At 40.2% G+C, this 16904-nt stretch overlaps 1 protein-coding gene across 1 annotated transcript; it reads left to right on the forward strand.

Annotated features, from left to right (window-relative positions):
* Positions 1 to 870: 870 nt before the first annotated feature.
* EED (embryonic ectoderm development) lies at positions 871 to 14484 on the forward strand. The gene is made up of 12 exons (XM_060771144.2): positions 871 to 1075; positions 3655 to 3807; positions 5558 to 5650; positions 6246 to 6311; positions 7556 to 7681; positions 7789 to 7870; positions 9847 to 9938; positions 10227 to 10360; positions 11885 to 11990; positions 12171 to 12329; positions 13113 to 13186; positions 14171 to 14484. Exons 1-12 carry the CDS (start codon positions 899 to 901, stop codon positions 14295 to 14297), a joined length of 1389 nt encoding a protein of 462 aa, XP_060627127.2. The 5' UTR covers positions 871 to 898; the 3' UTR covers positions 14298 to 14484.
* The last annotated feature ends 2420 nt before the right edge of the window (positions 14485 to 16904 follow it).

Raw genomic sequence — 16904 nt, forward strand, 5'->3', positions numbered from 1 at the left:
AAGAGCCACATCCACTGTTTTAGCGTGGTGAGATGTGTTCCACACTGGGCATGCGTACTCAGCAGCAGAGTAGCCAAGCGCAAGGGCAGATGTCTTCACTGTATCTGGTTGTGATCCCCAGGTTGTGCCAGTCAGCTTTCGTATGATATTGTTTCTAGCACCCACTTTTTGCTTCATGTTCAGGCAGTGCTTCTTGTAGATAAGAGCACTGGACCGTGCTCAGAGTGACTCCCAGGTATTTGGGTGTGCTGCAATGCTCCAGTGGGATTCCTTCCCAGGTAATCCTTAGAGCTCGGGATGCTTCTCTGTTCTTGAGAACAAGAACAATTTGATAACAATGTTAGTAACATAAATAAACAATATAATTATGTATTATTAATTATATATTATTATATTGTTTATTTATATTACTCGCATTGTTATAAAATTGTTATATTAAATTATTATATTATTATATCTCTATTGTTATATTTATATTTATATTACTAACTACAATAAAATATCATAAATATAATTTAATATTAATAAATATAATGTAATATAATAATTTGATCTGTATTATAACATAATACAGGGATCCTAAAGTGGTGCCGAACTGCATTAATTCTACAGTCTGGAGGCGCACCCAAAAAAATGACTTTCTTTGACACACTTTCCATCCCCAGGCAAGCAGGCGCGCGCACCCCCTCTAGCGGCGGATTGCCCAACTCCAACCTCTCTGCTTTCCTTTACTGGGCGCTTCGTCCAATCAATGAGCGTCTTCCTTCGACTTTCCGTTCTTTTCAGCAGTGTGGCTTTGAGGGCGGCACTTTCGCGACAGGCAAGCCGCGCGCGCTTGACGGCGGTGTGGCAAGAGGCTCAAGCTGTACTCCCGCGCTTTACGGCCGCGGGCAGGAAGATGTCTGAGCGGAGGAGAGGAGGAAGGGGTGGAGGTGGCGGCAACGGGAGCAACGAGGCGGCCGAAGGAGCGCCAGCGGCGGCGGCGGGGGGAAGCGGGGCCGAGATGCCGGCCAAGAAGCAGAAGCTGAGCAGCGACGAGAACAGCAACCCGGGAGACCTCTCGGGGGATGAGAATGTGAGAGGCCGCAGCGCCCAATCGAGGCCAGGCTTTGGGCCTACCTACCGCGTCGCTTAGCAACCAAGCCAGGCCTCCCTTTTGAAGCGGGATCCTGAAAGCGGCTCCATTCCGGGGGGGGGGGGGTGTTCCATGTTTCGTCCACACTGTAGAATTAATGCGATTTGATACCACTTTGACTCCATTCTACTGAATCCTACTCTAGTGATGCAGAGAAGGCCAAAGAGAAACCTTAATAATAATAATAGTAATGAGTCTGCTGTGGACTCATCTTATTGTGTTTCAAATAATAATAATAATAATCTTTGTATTTTTTATATTAATAAATATAATGTAATATAATAATCTGATCTGTATTATAATATAATACAGGGATCCTAAAGTGGTGCCGAACTGCATTAATTCTACAGTCTGGAGGTGCACCCAAAAAAAATGACTTTCTTTGACACAATGTATTGTCGAAGGCTTTCATGGCCAGAATCACTGGGTTGTTGTAGGTTTTTTCGGGCTGTATGGCCATGTTCTAGAGGCATTTTCTCCTGACGTTTCGCCTGCATCTATGGCAAGCATTCTCAGAGGTAGTGAGGTCCGTTGGAACTAGGAAAAGGGGTTTATACATCTGTGGAATGACCAGGGTGAGACAAAGGACTCTTGTCTGCTGGAGCTAGGTGTGATTAGCATGCAATGGGCTGACTGTGCCTGGAGCAAACTTGAAATACACAAGCATGTGGACAATTTCAGCAGAAAGGAGGAAACCATGACAATGAACAAAATCTGGCTACCAGTATTAAAAAACTCTAAAATTGCAACAGCACAACAACAGAGAGGAAGCAGGCAGGGACATCTAATTACCTCTCAACAAAAGTTTGCTCCAGGCACAGTCTGCCCATTGTATGCTAATCAAAGTGGTCAGTTGAAACATTCACACCTAGCTCCAGCAGACAGGAGTCCTTTGTCTCACCCTGGTCATTCCACAGATATATAAACCCTTTTTCCTAGTTCCAATTCAATAATCTGGATTATCTGCTTTGATAATCTGGATTATATGACAATGTAGAAGGGGCCTGTGTCTTCATCTTGGTGGCATGGATACAAGGAAGAGGGAAGAGGTTTTATGTGTCCAGACAAACCTGAGAGGTAACAATAGTGTGAGCCCCTTCTCTGTACAGATGGCAGAAGAATACAGGCTCCTGACAGAATAGAAGTAACACACTTCCAGAGTAGTAAACTTTGGTCCATGGGAAAGATTGTGTAAACACGTAATATAGGAAATGTGTGGTAGAGTCTCCTTCTCTGGAGGATTTTAAGCAGAGGCTGGATGACCATCTATTTGGAGTGTTTTCATTGTGTTTTCCTGCATGGCAGAATGGGGTTAGACTGGATAGCCCTTGAGGTCTCTTCCAACACCATGATTCATTAAGTATATCATAATTGGTTCTGTTTCTGCTCTGCATAGAAATGGTGTGGTATTTATTTGATTGTTTTTTTTTGTGTCAGGAGTGACTTGAGAAGCTGCAAGTCGCTTCTGTTGTGAGAGAATTGATTGTCTGCAAGAAGTTGCCCAGGGACACCTGGATGTTTTGCTGTTTTAACATCCTTGTGGGAGGCTTCTCATGTCCCCACATGGGAAGCTGGAGCTGACAGAGGAAGCTCAACCCACTCCCCGGATTCAAACTGCTGACTTGTCAGTCAGCAGTCCTGCCGCCACAAGGGTTTAACCCATGGCACCACCAGGAGCTCTACTTGATGTCCCTGCATTAGCAGAATGAAGAGTGGTGTGAATCTTGCCATTTCATGTTTTGCTGAGCAAAGGCAGAGTAAAATTGGGTCATTTCTTGCCCATTATCTTGCATCATGGTTTTTGGAGGCCTTTTAGAACAAAGTGAGTGATTAAATAGGACCTGAGGGGAAAGAGGAAGTATAAGAAAAGGCTGCCATTCCCATGGGTGGAAGTTTATCAGTTAGATACTGCCCATAATCTCTACACTTGTAAGTCAATCATACCCAGCTGCGAGTGATAGCTTATGTTGATGATCATGATAATATCTACACTTCCTGAAAGGGGTGGGAGTGACATTTTGGAAACTCTGAATCTGCTATAGGCATCTATTTAATTGATACTCATAGTGCCACAGACATGTTCTCAGTTTTTGTCACAGTTTGTGCCTGTAAGTTTCAAAATTATGAAATAGAAACTTGAAATTAATCTTAGTATAGCAGTGGAATGGAGCCAGAATGACATTGTAGTTTGATTGTAGGACTTTGCCTGTGAAAAAATGGATTTGAACTCAGCCGTGAAAACCCACTGGCAAGTCACATACCTTTAGACTCAGAAACCCTGTAAAAGGACTGCTATAAGTCAAAAATTGCTTGGAGGCATAAAACAAAAACATAGCAACGTGAAATAACTTTTCAGTTTTTGAGAGCTCATCTAGCTGGGAGGGGGCCTTCCTGTTTCCTACTATTTTGAATAGAATGACGTTATCTCTGTGCTTCAGTAAGTTTTTTCCCTCTTGCTCCTGAAAACCTCACTGTTGATTTTTTGTTATGAAAGCCAATATGCTTTTTTCAATTTTCAGGATGATGCTGTCAGCATAGAGAGTGGTACCAATACAGAACGCCCGGACACCCCCACAAACACGCCCAATGCTCCAGGGAGAAAAAGCTGGGGGAAAGGCAAATGGAAGTCAAAGAAATGCAAATATTCCTTCAAATGTGTAAACAGCTTAAAGGTATTTAACAATTTAGATCTCTCATAGAGACAATGGGATGAAAAATGACAAACAATCTACAAATTAATCTTATAGCATCTTAGAAACTAACTAGGAGAAAGAAGTGTAAAGCATATATCTTCATAGACTCAGTCTAATCATCAGATGCAGTAGTAAACAGTCATTATGAACAGTAGTAAAGAAATACTGTTCTTAAGCTGTGAAAGGAATGACCCTCTGTGTCTCTAGATGTTAGACTTGGGGCCCTTCCACACAGCCCTATATCTCAGAATATCAAGACAGAACACCCCACAGCATCTGCTTTGAACTGGGTTATCTGAGTCCACACTCAGATAATGTGGGATTTTCTACCTTGAAATTCTGGGATATAGACTGTGTGGAAGGACCATTGACCTCCCAACATCACTGACCAAACGGGTCTAAAAAATCTGGTGTTTTATTTCAAGACCAGAGATTCTCTTATTCAAAAGGACTGTAATGGAGATAGTATTTACCACCTTTTGTATTTAGGGGACATGGAAACTTGGCATGAAAGCCACCCTTAGTCCCTTTGGGAAGAGAGGTGCAGATTAGAAATAAAGATTTATTATTATTATTATTATTATTATTATTATTATTGTTGTTGTTGTTGTTGTTGACCATAAGGAGCTGGCTTAAACTGAGCCATATCATTTAGCCTGTTCAACTCAATGTTTTATACAGCCAAGATTAGGTAAACTGCAACACTCCAGATGTTTTAGGGTTGCAATTCCCACCAATCCTTACTAATATAAGAGGTGGTTGGTAACTACATGGGAGCTAAGTGACTTGGGCAGTGAACTAAATATTAGTATATAAAAGAGTCATGGACCAGAATTTCTTTTTGCTGCCCTGTAAGTCAATATCAGTTGTGTCTGAAGAAATTGTATTAAAATAATAAAATTAATAAAATTAAAAATTGTATTCATTTGTAGCATTTTTTGCCCCGCAGAAACAGATAGTGTCTTTCTTACCTCTGTTGTGATAGGTAATATAGTGATACATGTTGGAGAAAGTGTGACCTAAAGGGAGCACTAGAACATATGGGGCCCTTTTGCTGGAAACTCAAATCTTTTTGGCATAATTGAGTGACTAAATAAAAAAGAGATAAATAATTTCAAAATAATATTTTCTTATTTGCTAAACAAAACCAGGAGTTGGTTGGAAATCCTGGTAGGTGTTTTGAATGTTGAGATTACCATAACTTGGAAAAATGCTGAAGCCTTTCTATTTCACAGATCTCTTTACAGAACATGACTTGCAGAAGAATTAACCAGCTATTTTTTGTGGTTAGAGTTCAAATAAAATAGCATAACTTTGTAGGATCTTAGCACCTATTCTATGTGTTCTAATGGAAATGGAGATCAGCACTACTCCCCAGAGTCAGACTCAACTAGACTTAATGTCAAGGGGAAACTTTTATCTTTACCTAACTTTGTAGGATCTAAGCACCTGTATTAAATTTATTCTATGTATTCTAAAGAACCGAATGTTTAAAATGGTTCACCAACTAATCTCTGTGTTTTACTAAGTATTAAATAAATTACAAATAATTTGTTAATGCATATACATGGTTGTACTTCATATATTGATATAACATTGTTAGTTTTGGGAATTTGATGGCAGGGATTGCTGTATTTCTCTTTCTCAGAGTTTTATAAAGAGTAAAAAGAAATTAGGGAAAAGAAAATATACAGGTTTGTGATGTGACTCAATTATGTCTCCTCTCTAGGAAGATCATGGTCAGCCATTGTTTGGGGTACAGTTTAACTGGCACAGCAAAGAAGGCGACCCCCTGGTATTTGCCACTGTTGGCAGCAACAGAGTGAGTGGTATAGTTGTATTGATCTTCCTTGTAATTTCTTCTGTTTCTCAAATATTGGTTCCTGGATAATTTTGGGTGAACCCCCAGAAGTTTCCAGTTAATATGGGTAAAGCAGAGTTTCTGGGAATCATAGTCCACCATCGTTTGTCTGTGAGCAAATTTTGTTTGTATATTTCCAAAAGTCAAGCAATCAGTCTGAGTTAAACAGCAGATTCAAATGACTGGAAAATAGATTCCACCTGAACATTAGAAAGAATTTCTCAGCTTCAGACCAAATAATGGCAAGCCTTCTCTGAACAAGTCTTGTCCAGAAATGCTGTCTCTGCTTTCTTTCAGTGTTGTTGTAAGTCAAGTGCTATTTGAAAACTCACAGCAACAATAAAACCAGAGTCAAAGGAGGTGGACAAGGCTAAGAACATTTGGAGCAAGTTACTGCCCCAGTAATATATTGTGAATGCCTATAAGTCATGCTGTTTTTATTACTTGCCCAACTGTAAGAGAAAAGAAAGATAACTTGAGAAATGTGAGTTAACACTTTGACAATATATCTTAAAAATGTATCTATCCTAATACCTTGCCTTTTGTTCATTTCTAGGTTACTCTCTATGAATGCCATTCCCAAGGAGAAATACGATTATTACAATCCTATGTGGATGCTGATGTATCCTTTTATTTCAGGAAGGTTTTTCAGCAAATTAGAAATATTAATTTAATGTGCAGCTGTTGTCCCCAAAGATGCCAGAATTACTCTCTGTAGCTATAGAACTTGCTTTGGGACAAAACACATTTGTTTTTAATGTTGGGGCAGTGATGGCAGTCTTTCAAGTATTTCCTTGGCAGCCAATACAGTTGTCAAGCCCCCAGTACTTACCCGCATTTACCATAAGAATATAGTTAGCTGGGCGGGGGGGGGGGGGGGGGGGGAGCTGGTGGTGCAGCAGGTTAAACCGCTGAGCTGCTGAGCTTGCTGACTGAAAGGTTGGTGGTTTGAATCCGGGGAGCGGGCTTCTGCCAACCTAGCAGTTTGAAGACATGCAAATGTGAGTAGATCAATAGGTACTACTTCTGCAGGAAGGTAACAGTCATGCAGTCATGCTGGTCACAAGACCTTGGAGGTGTCTATGGACAACACTGGCTCTTTGACTTAGAAATGGAGATGAGCACTACCTCCCAGAGTTGGGCACGACTAGACTTAATGTCAGGGGAAAGCTTTACCTTTTATAACCGCTGTGAGTTGCCTTCGGGCTGAGAACAGCGGTATAGAAGCAAAGTAAATAAATAAATAAATAGTTAGCTGGTGTAGAAAGAGACTGCTAGACCACGTAGGCTTTGTCCCAATCCGTTATGGTTTCTCTTGTGTCTTGGAGATTTCCATGTTAAATAGGACCCTGCTGAAAGGGTTCTTAACCAGAAATGTCACCAAATAAATTTTGATTTGTTATGTTGCATCTGCTCAGTAGCAACTGTCCACTTTCTTTCCCTACTAAGTTTCTTCATTTCTCCTTGCATTAATATAAGTGCAGTGGAGGCAGCATATTCCTATATTTTTGTTGCCCAGTGAATTCTGTCCCCCTGGTTTCCAAGAGCTCAATAGCATCGCTGAAATAAAATATTTCTCTGAATGAAATATTCAGATGGTCTTCAGCAAGAAATAATATCGCAGCCCATCTATGAGAGTGGCCCTTGTCATAAACTTAGCCAAGAGGCTTTCTATACACTTCAGTAGTGAAAAGATGTATAAATAATAAATTACAACATCCCAGTTTAAGTCATCCCAAACTCTGTAACTTATATTGTTTTATATTCTAAACACCTCCGTGCATTTTTCACACATTCTTTTTCAACATTTGATGGACAGTAGACAACTGGACAGATGCATGTTTAGACCTTAACTGTGATCTTCAGGCAGATGAAAACTTTTACACTTGTGCGTGGACCTATGATAGCAACACAAGCCATCCCCTTCTGGCTGTGGCTGGATCCAGAGGCATTATTAGGATAATTAACCCTATCACAATGCAGTGCATCAAGGTGAGTTGATAGAAGAGCTAAAAGCTGTCCTCAAACTATTTCGCTAACTTTTGATGCAGAATATTGCGATATGGAGACAATAACCTCATATGTTAATTCTGTTCTAGCACTATGTGGGCCATGGCAATGCAATCAACGAACTGAAATTTCACCCCAGGGATCCGAATCTTCTTTTGTCTGTAAGCAAAGGTATGAGTCTGTTTATGGGGCACTTTTGTTAGAACAACAATGACAAGAGGAGGATAGCCTTCTGCTGATAATAAATCAAGAATATGTTGCAATTTGTCACATATGTTGTCAGCCTGTTTTAACAAATCACACTGAGAACATTTAATAGTATTTGCCCATGTACTTTCCTCCCCTTTCTTTTACTACTCTTTGGGTGAGTTTCAACATAACATTGAGTCATATTTCAGCATTACAATATAAGACGGGGCAAACCTTTGGTTTGTGATCATTCCTTTTCCTCCTTTGGCACTGTCATGAGACAGAGCATCTTCTGTTTTAAAACTTGGTTTGTTATGTCTGACAAACTCAATCCTATTGTCGAAGGCTTTCATGGCCGGAATCACTGGGTTGTTGTAGGGTTTTTCGGGCTATATAGCCATGGTGTAGAGGCATTCTCTCCTGATGTTTCGCCTGCATCTATGGCAAGCATCCTCAGAGGTATCTCTCACTACCTCTGAGGATGCTTGCCATAGATGCAGGCGAAACGTCAGGAGAGAATGCCTCTAGACCATGGCCATATAGCCAGAAAAACCCTACAACAACCCAAACTCAATTCTGATCTTGCCTTGCATGAACACATCATAGTTTAAACAAGTGGTAGGAAAGCTAGGATGTTCCAAATGTTTTGGGCTAAAATTCCCATATGAACACCAACCAGCATGGCACAGGATCCAGGATTCTAGAATTACAGTCCAAAACATAGTGGGGGGACTACAGGGTTATGTATATTTGGTTAAATTTAACCAGAGTGTTTCTCAGTAAAAATTGGAAGCTCTGATTAGTCCACACCAGGAAGCCGATGCTTCTGTTCTAGCAGCTACATCAGAGTGAAGTATCTGAGTCTAAGCCACACAAAGATTTGCGATAGAGTTGGACTGTAGTCCCTAGAGAGAACACATTCAAGTCTGAATATCAAATCTCCAAAAGCTAAACCTGCAAATGTGGAGGGTCTGTGACAGATGCCATTGCTGTGAGTGGAGATGTTACCCAGTCCTTTTATATAAGCATTCTATGTTTGACAAGTAGGTTTAATAACAAAAGACCCTCATAAATGGACAGCAGATTAACATTAGTAGCAGTGTGACCCAGCACCAATAACCCAAAGGGATAAAAAGAACAAAAACACACAGACCAATATTATATCTTCCTTAGGAGGCTTTTCTTTGTAGTAAAATAATATGGTTGCATTGTTTACAACAACAAGGTTTCCATAATGCAAATAAAGTTCTTTATACTTTCTTCTTTGCTTCCATGCTGGGTTTCTTTCTCATGCAGATAAACAGCTTTGCTTTCACAGATCCTCCTTTCACACTGAACTTACACAGCAGCCTTCACACATGAGGCCTTCAACCTGGGGCTTCCTTTCACTGAAGTTTCTCATACCAAGGCTTGCCTCACACTGAGGGCTCTCTCAGACTGAGACCTTTCTTCCACTGAGACGAACTAACACTGAGGCTTTCTCATACTGAGGCCTACTAACACACTAAGCTACAGGCACACCTGCTTATATTGAACTGCAGCCATTTAACCATTTCAGTGCTTGGCTCACATTTTTGTAATTAAAAATACCTAGTTAATTTTTAATATTTCTGACATTCCATAGTGCCAAAGACAAAGAAATTTCTATTAGAGTTTTGGACTTCATCATTTTTCACAAAATAAAGCATCAAGAGTGAAGTTTTGCTTCAATGTAGTGTGTCATTGCTCTGTTTGTATAATGATACATACCCAGATTATGTGGAGAATTGAGGAATACCAAGTATAGACAAGCAGTTGTATGAAACTAGTTGCTCAGCCATGATTGAAGGTGTTGCTATCCCAAGTATTGTTTGAACTATGTAGTTATTCATCATGTGACTCTCTGTTAGATGGTTCCTAATGCTAATGGCAAGGGGTACTGACACCCTGACACAACTTCTCGATTTTTGTTCCGTTAGATCATGCACTAAGGTTATGGAATATTCAGACAGACACTTTGGTGGCAATATTTGGAGGCGTTGAAGGGCACAGAGATGAAGTTTTAAGTGCAGTAAGTTTTATGAATTACTTACCCCTTTCTTCACACTTCACTTCTTTCTTTGACAAGAAAATTGAGAATCCTTGAGAAGATCTACAGATTTCACTGATTACATAATTTAAGGGGAGCCCAAACTCTTTTGTCTTCCTTTTAAGACTGAATAACTGCATAAGGATTTTTGATTGACAGTGTTAGAAGTCCTTAATCTGAAAGTATTCTGTGGCTATTGTCTTGGCTTATACTTTGTTTGAATTTTAATGATTAATGCAAATCTAAACTAGTATTTTTTTCTGCATGTAGGATTATGATCTGCTTGGTGAGAAAATCATGTCTTGTGGCATGGATCACTCCCTGAAACTCTGGCGAATCAATTCAAAGAGAATGATAAATGCAATCAAGGAATCCTATGAATACAATCCCAACAAAACTAACAGGTAAGGGCAGTCCCAAACTAAATGTGTGTTCTCTGCACTAGTATAGTCTTCAAAATTTTATCAATATTGTCATCACATGATAAATTCTTATATCAAAAAACAGAATAGCTTCTAAATTGTCCTTTGACTTTGTTTTCACTATAGTATACATGCTTGGCAGCATTGTCCTGCATATTCATTCATTTCAGGTGAGTTTATGCTCAATATAACAGGCATAGAATTGGAACGCAAATACTCACTACCTCTGAGAATGCTTGCCACAGATGCAGGCAAAATGTCAGGAGAAAATGCCTCTAGAACATGGCCCTATAGCCCGAAAAAACCTACAACAACCCAACACAAATACTGTTACTGTTTTTATACAGGAAAAGCTTTACTGTATCATCAATGGATTTTCTTAGCTATTTTTTATGTTACTTTGTAAGCCTGGGGGAGTTACGAAGCTTCTATTTCCATAATTATCTCAAAAAGTAATCTGATACAGATTCTATATGCCAAGAGAGTCCTTAAACCACAAGATGCTGGTTTAAATGTCACAGAGTCTCTTAATTAAGAAATCAAAATATATTCACTGAAATTGAGCAGGCATGTGGAGGATGGAACAGTAAACATGTGTCATTTCTGTCACGAGACACCATGAGCATTTGTTTATAGTTATTGTTTTTATATCCCACCTTTCTCCCAAGATGGGATTTAAGGTGGCTTAAAATATTTTTTAAAAGAGTTATGTTTGAACTGTGCCTGTGCCTCTTCTATAATAAAAATTAACTAGGTATTTTTAATTACAGAAATGTGAGTCCAACACTGAAAGGGTTAAATGCATGCAATGACTTAGCAAAAACTGCAGTTCAATATAAGCAGGTGTGCTTGCAGCTTAGTAGCCCTCAGTCTGAAGTAGCTGTCAGTCTGTGAGAGGTCTCTGTGGGAGAAGGGCCTCTGTGTGTTTGTAGGCCTCAGTATGAGAAGGCCTCAGTGTTAGTTTGTCTCTGTATGAGAGGTCTCAGTCTGAGAAGGCCTCAGTGGGAGATAGGACTCAATGTTAGTAGGCCTGGTGTGAGAAGCTTCAGTGAGCGAAGTCCCAGGTTGAAGGCCATCATGTGTGAAGTTTCAGTGTGAAGACTGTTGTGTGTAAAAAGCTGCTGTGTGAAGCTCTTGTGTAACTTTGGTGTGAGAAGAGGCTCTGTGAGAGCGAAGCTGGTTATCTGCATGAGAAAGAAGCCCAGCGTGAAAGCAAAGAAGGAAGTGTAAAGAACTTTGTTCGTGTTATGGAAACCTTGTTTTTGTAAATAGTGCAGCCATATTATTTTTGCTGTAAAGAAAAGTCTCCTATGGAAGAGATTACATTGGTCTGTGTGTTTTTGTTTTTGTATCACTTTTGGCTGCTGGTGCTGGGCCACGCTAATAAGTTACTCTGTTGTGCATTTATAAGGAGGAGGGTCTTTTGTTAATAAGCCCATTTGCTCAACGGATTCGCCCATCTTCTCAAGCTTTGCTGCTTAACTATGCTTGCTTTTTCTTTTGCAGGCCATTTGTTTCTCAGAAAATCCACTTTCCTGACTTCTCTACTAGAGACATACATAGAAATTATGTAGACTGTGTGCGATGGCTTGGAGATCTTATACTCTCCAAGGTATGTTCCTTTAATTGCTGGAATTACAAAATTCAGTGGGATGGCATCTTCAATTGGATAATTTTACTTTACAGTAAAGTGTTTACATATATTGAATGAGGCTCATCCTGCAAATGTTACATTGAAAAGGAGAAAGTGTTCTGCAGTTTATATTGTAACTTTTTTTTATTCCCTCCACAGTCCTGTGAAAACGCCATTGTATGCTGGAAGCCTGGCAAAATGGAAGACGACATAGATAAAATTAAGCCCAGCGAGTCCAATGTGACTATTCTGGGTCGGTTTGACTATAGTCAGTGTGATATTTGGTATATGAGGTTTTCGATGGATTTCTGGCAAAAGGTAAGAGCCAAAATGGAGGATACAGGTTCGGACAGGGCATTCGTATATGAAATCAGTCCAGTTTACATGTGTGGAAGTCAGGGTTGTAGAAAAGTGGCATGGGTTGTAGAGAGGTTAATTGTGAGTTTTAATATAGGTGTGGAGAGATTATTATATTGAGGGATGTTAAGCCACATAAACCTAGATGCGAATTGCAGTCAGTTGACATTTGGAAGGTCATGAGCTTTTCATCCCAGTTTAGTGCATCTGACAAAATCTGCCTTCTCTAGGCATTCCCTAGGTCAGGGGTCCTCAAACTTTTTAAACAGAGGGCCGGGTCACAGTCTATCAAATTGTTGGAGGGCCGGATTATAATTTGAAAAAAAAATGAATGAATTCCTATGCACACTGCACATATCTTATTTGTAGTGCAAAAACACTTAAGACAATACAATAATTAAAATGAAGAACAATTTTAACAAATATAAACTTATCAGTATTTCAATGGGAAGTGTGGGCCTGCTTTTGGCTGATGATATAGGATTGTTGTTCTTGTTGTGTGCTTTCAAGTCGATCCAGACTTAGGTTGACCCTGAGCGAGGGCCAGGTAAATGACCTTGGAGGGCCGCATCCGGCCCCCGGGCCTTAGTTTGAGGACCCCTGCCCTAGGTTCTCAAGCATGACTCCACTAGAGGTTTAATAGTGTCTTATAGTGAACAATTAGGCTGACATTCCTTCCATCTAATTAGTATGTTAGATTGTTACACATGGACTTCATGTGTGTTTTTTTCTTCTTTTTTTCAGATGCTGGCACTAGGTAATCAAGTTGGCAAACTTTATGTTTGGGATTTAGAAGTAGAAGACCCCCATAAGGCCAAGTGAGTGATTGGTTCTTGCTCGTTAGCACTATGGGACATGGATTTAAATTCAATTAATATGCTCTTAATTTGGGAAGCTGCAATAGGCAACTATACAATCTGTAAACATTTGGAGGCTACTAGAACCTATGTGAACATGGAAGGTAAGCTGGGCCATCTGTGGATTGTTGTTGGATATCAGACCACTAATAAACATCAGGTGCTGCAGGCTATATTTCAAAGGAAGGAATTGGGAAAATCATCTCTGAGTATTCCCGACTTAAGAAAACACTGAAATTCATGCCATAAGACAACAGGCAACTTGAAGGCAAGCACACACACAATGTTTAGATGATATTTGAAGGGAGCGAACAAAATCCACCTTCCCAAGCATATCCATTATTGTACAATTTCCCTTTCATTTTCACATTACCCTGGGGAGAATGAGATATGCTTAATTTTGGCAGAAGTCATTATGTGGGTAACTATCCCTCCACTTGGGAATATTATTTTGCAGATTCCAAGCCATTACTATAGGTATACCTTTCCTTGAAGAAGTAGACCCAACTCAGGAGAATATCACTTTGCAGCCACCTGGGGACACTGCATGACAGTAATATCTTTCTTCAGATTGGTGGGAGAGTTTTCTTACATTTAGGGAATTCAAAAAATAGTACGAGAGAGATATTGTGGAACTATGATCGCTGTCTTCCTGTTCTTGTGGTAATAAGACTGATATTCACATGGTAGTAGATTATGTCTCTATTGTCATTTTTTGACTCACCATGAAGACACTATACTTTTAAGACAGTCATATTTGTGTGATAGTCTGTGACAAACATGAGCAAACTTCGACCCTCCAGGTGTTTTTGACTTCAACTCCCACAATTCCAAATTGTGGGAATTAAAGCCCAAAAATACTTGGAGGGCCGAAGTTTGCCCATGCCTGTTCTATGATAAGAGCAAATGAGAAATATGAATGTGACACTGATTCTTTTTTTTTAGGTGTACAACTCTTACTCATCCGAAGTGTGCTGCTGCTATTCGACAAACCAGCTTTAGCAGGGACAGTAGTATCCTTATAGCTGTGTGTGATGATGCCAGTATCTGGCGCTGGGACAGGCTCCGATAAGTGATTTGCACCCCCTGATTGTGATACTGCTTTTTGTGCCAAGATAGTGAACGTGCTAGTATTGTAACTGCTTTGAGAGTAGTCCTCCCTTGCATCTGTGAACTGTTGAATTTAGCAGTGTTTATATTTGGTTTGGTATTGTCCTGTTCAAAAATACCTGCTTTTTAATAAAAAATATTTTTGTAAATTTGGTTGATTGTTTCTTTATACTTGGTACTACTTATGCTCTGTCGTCTTTCCCCCGTTGCCTATATATTTTGCAAGTGCTTTGTTTGTTTTTTTAAATCTGTAAATAGGTTCACCTTAAGTCAGAAATGACACCATAGCAAATATCTATCTATCTATCTATCTATCTATCTATCCATCTATCCATCTCAAAGCATATATGTTTGTTGGTTTTTTTGTCCATTTGTACCACAAAGGCTTCTAAATCACTTGCTGGATCTGAACCAAACATGCATACCATTTATTATCCAACTTAAAATAATTGAGTCCTGTTCTTTTCAGGCCTAGAACAGAGGGAAAGAAAAAACAGAATGGATTGGAGGTGGCAGGTGAAGTGGCCCTCTGTTATGTCACTGGGAAAGAAACTATGGCCCCTTCCACACCACTGTATAAAATTCACACTGAACTGGATTATATGGCAGCGTGGACTTAGATAACCCAGTTCAAAGCAGATATTGTGGATGATCTACCTTGATATTCTGGGTTATATGGCTGTGTGCAAGGGCCCTGACTGAACTTGATTGGCTGCTGGGTGACATTTATGAAATGAAACTCCAACAATGGTCTATGCTCAATTGAGCTTCTGAACTAATTTCAGCATTTCTGACACTAGTCTAGCACATGTGATGTTGACATGAAGTCCTGCTGAATGTTATCACTGCAGAAATAGCAGTTGGGCAAAAATGATATTTATTTATCGTGTCATCCGCAACCAGAACATTGTATTACATTTCTAACAGAACAAACAGAACAAAACAAATAACAGAACAAAACAAACAAACAGATATAAAAAAAACAAACACAAATTTTGCAAACTTGGTAGCTGATTAAATGTCCTTTGACCAGTATCTGGCCACTTGGAGTGCCTCTGGGGTTGCCACAAGAAGGTCCTCCATCGTGCAGATATTAAAAAGAAAAAGAAAAAAGGAAAAAAAAACAGACAGATTTTGCAAATTTGGTATTTGGTTAAATGTCCTTTGACCAGTATCTGGCCACTTGGAGTGCCGCAAGAAGGTCCTCCATCGTGCATGTGGCAGGGCTCAGGTTGCATTGCAGCAGGTGGTCAGTGGTTTGCTCTTCTCCACACTCACATGTCGTGGATTCAACTTTGTAGCCCCATTTCTTAAGATTGGCTCTGCATCTCGTGGTGCCAGAGCGCAATCTGTTCAGCGCCTTCCAAGTCGCCCAGTCTTCTGTGTGCTCAGGGGGGAGTCTCTCATTTGTTATCAACCATTGATTGAGGTTCTGGGTTTGAGCCTGCCACTTTTGGACTCTCGCTTGCTGGGGTGTTCCAGCGAGTGTCTCTGTAGATCTTAGAAAACTATTTCTTGATTTAAGTCATTGGCTGATACCCAAACAAGGGATGAGCTGGAGATGTCTCTGCCTTGGTCCTTTCACTATTGGTTACTACTTCCCAGTGGATGTCAGGTGGTGCAATACTGGCTGAACAGTGTAATTTCTCCAGTGGTGTAGGGCTCAGGCACGCCGTGATAACGCGGCATGTCTCATTAAGAGCCACATCCACTGTTTTAGCGTGGTGAGATGTGTTCTACACTGGGTATGCATACTCAGCAGCAGAGTAGCATAGCGCAAGGGCAGATATCTTCACTGTGTCTGGTTGTGATCCCCAGGTTGTGCCAGTCAGCTTTGCCCCTACAGGTGAACTATAAATCCCAGCATCTACAACTCCCAAATGTCAAGATCTATTTTCCCCGAAACTCTTACCAGTGTTTACATTTGGGAATCTTGAGTATTTGTGCCAGAACTATCATTGTTTGAGTCCACAGTGCTCTCTGGACGTAGGTGAACTATAACTCTCAAACTCCAGGGCAATGCTCATCAAATCCTTCTAATACTTCCTCTTGGTCATGGGGGTTCTGTGTGGGAAGTTTGGCCCAATTGTATTGTTGGTGGACTTCAGAATGCTCTTGGATTGTAGGTGAACTATAAACCCCAGCAACTACAACTCCCAAATGTCAAGATGTATTTTCCCCGAAACTCTACCAGTGTTTACATTTGGGCACATTGAGTATTTGTGCCAATTTTGGTCCAGAACTATCATTATTTGAGTCCACAGTGCTCTCTGGACGGAGGTGAACTACTACTCCCAAACTCCAGGGCAATGCTCATCAAATTCTTCCAGTATTATTTCTTGGTCATGGGGGTTCTGTGTGGGAAGTTTGGCCCAATTGTATTGTTGGTGGAGTTCAGAATGCTCTTTGATTGTAAGTGAACTATAAATCCCAGCAACTACAACTCCCAAATGTCAAGGTCTATTTCCCCCAAACTCTATCTGTGTTCATATTTGGGCATATGGAATATTCGTGCCAAGTTTGATGCAGATCCATCATTGTTTGAATCCACAGTCCTCTCTGGATGTAG

The sequence above is a fragment of the Anolis sagrei genome, chromosome 3 (assembly GCF_037176765.1).
Source record: "Anolis sagrei isolate rAnoSag1 chromosome 3, rAnoSag1.mat, whole genome shotgun sequence".
Taxonomy (NCBI): Eukaryota; Metazoa; Chordata; class Lepidosauria; order Squamata; family Dactyloidae; genus Anolis; species Anolis sagrei.

Coding starts and splice junctions, on each gene's coding strand:
- EED (XM_060771144.2), top strand. CDS start 899: ATGTCTGAGCGGAGGAGAGGAGGAAGGGGTGGAGGTGGCGGCAACGGG. Junction 3,808..5,557: donor AATGTGTAAACAGCTTAAAG/GTATTTAACAAT, acceptor TCTCCTCTCTAG/GAAGATCATGGTCAGCCATT. Junction 12,330..13,112: donor CGATGGATTTCTGGCAAAAG/GTAAGAGCCAAA, acceptor TCTTTTTTTCAG/ATGCTGGCACTAGGTAATCA.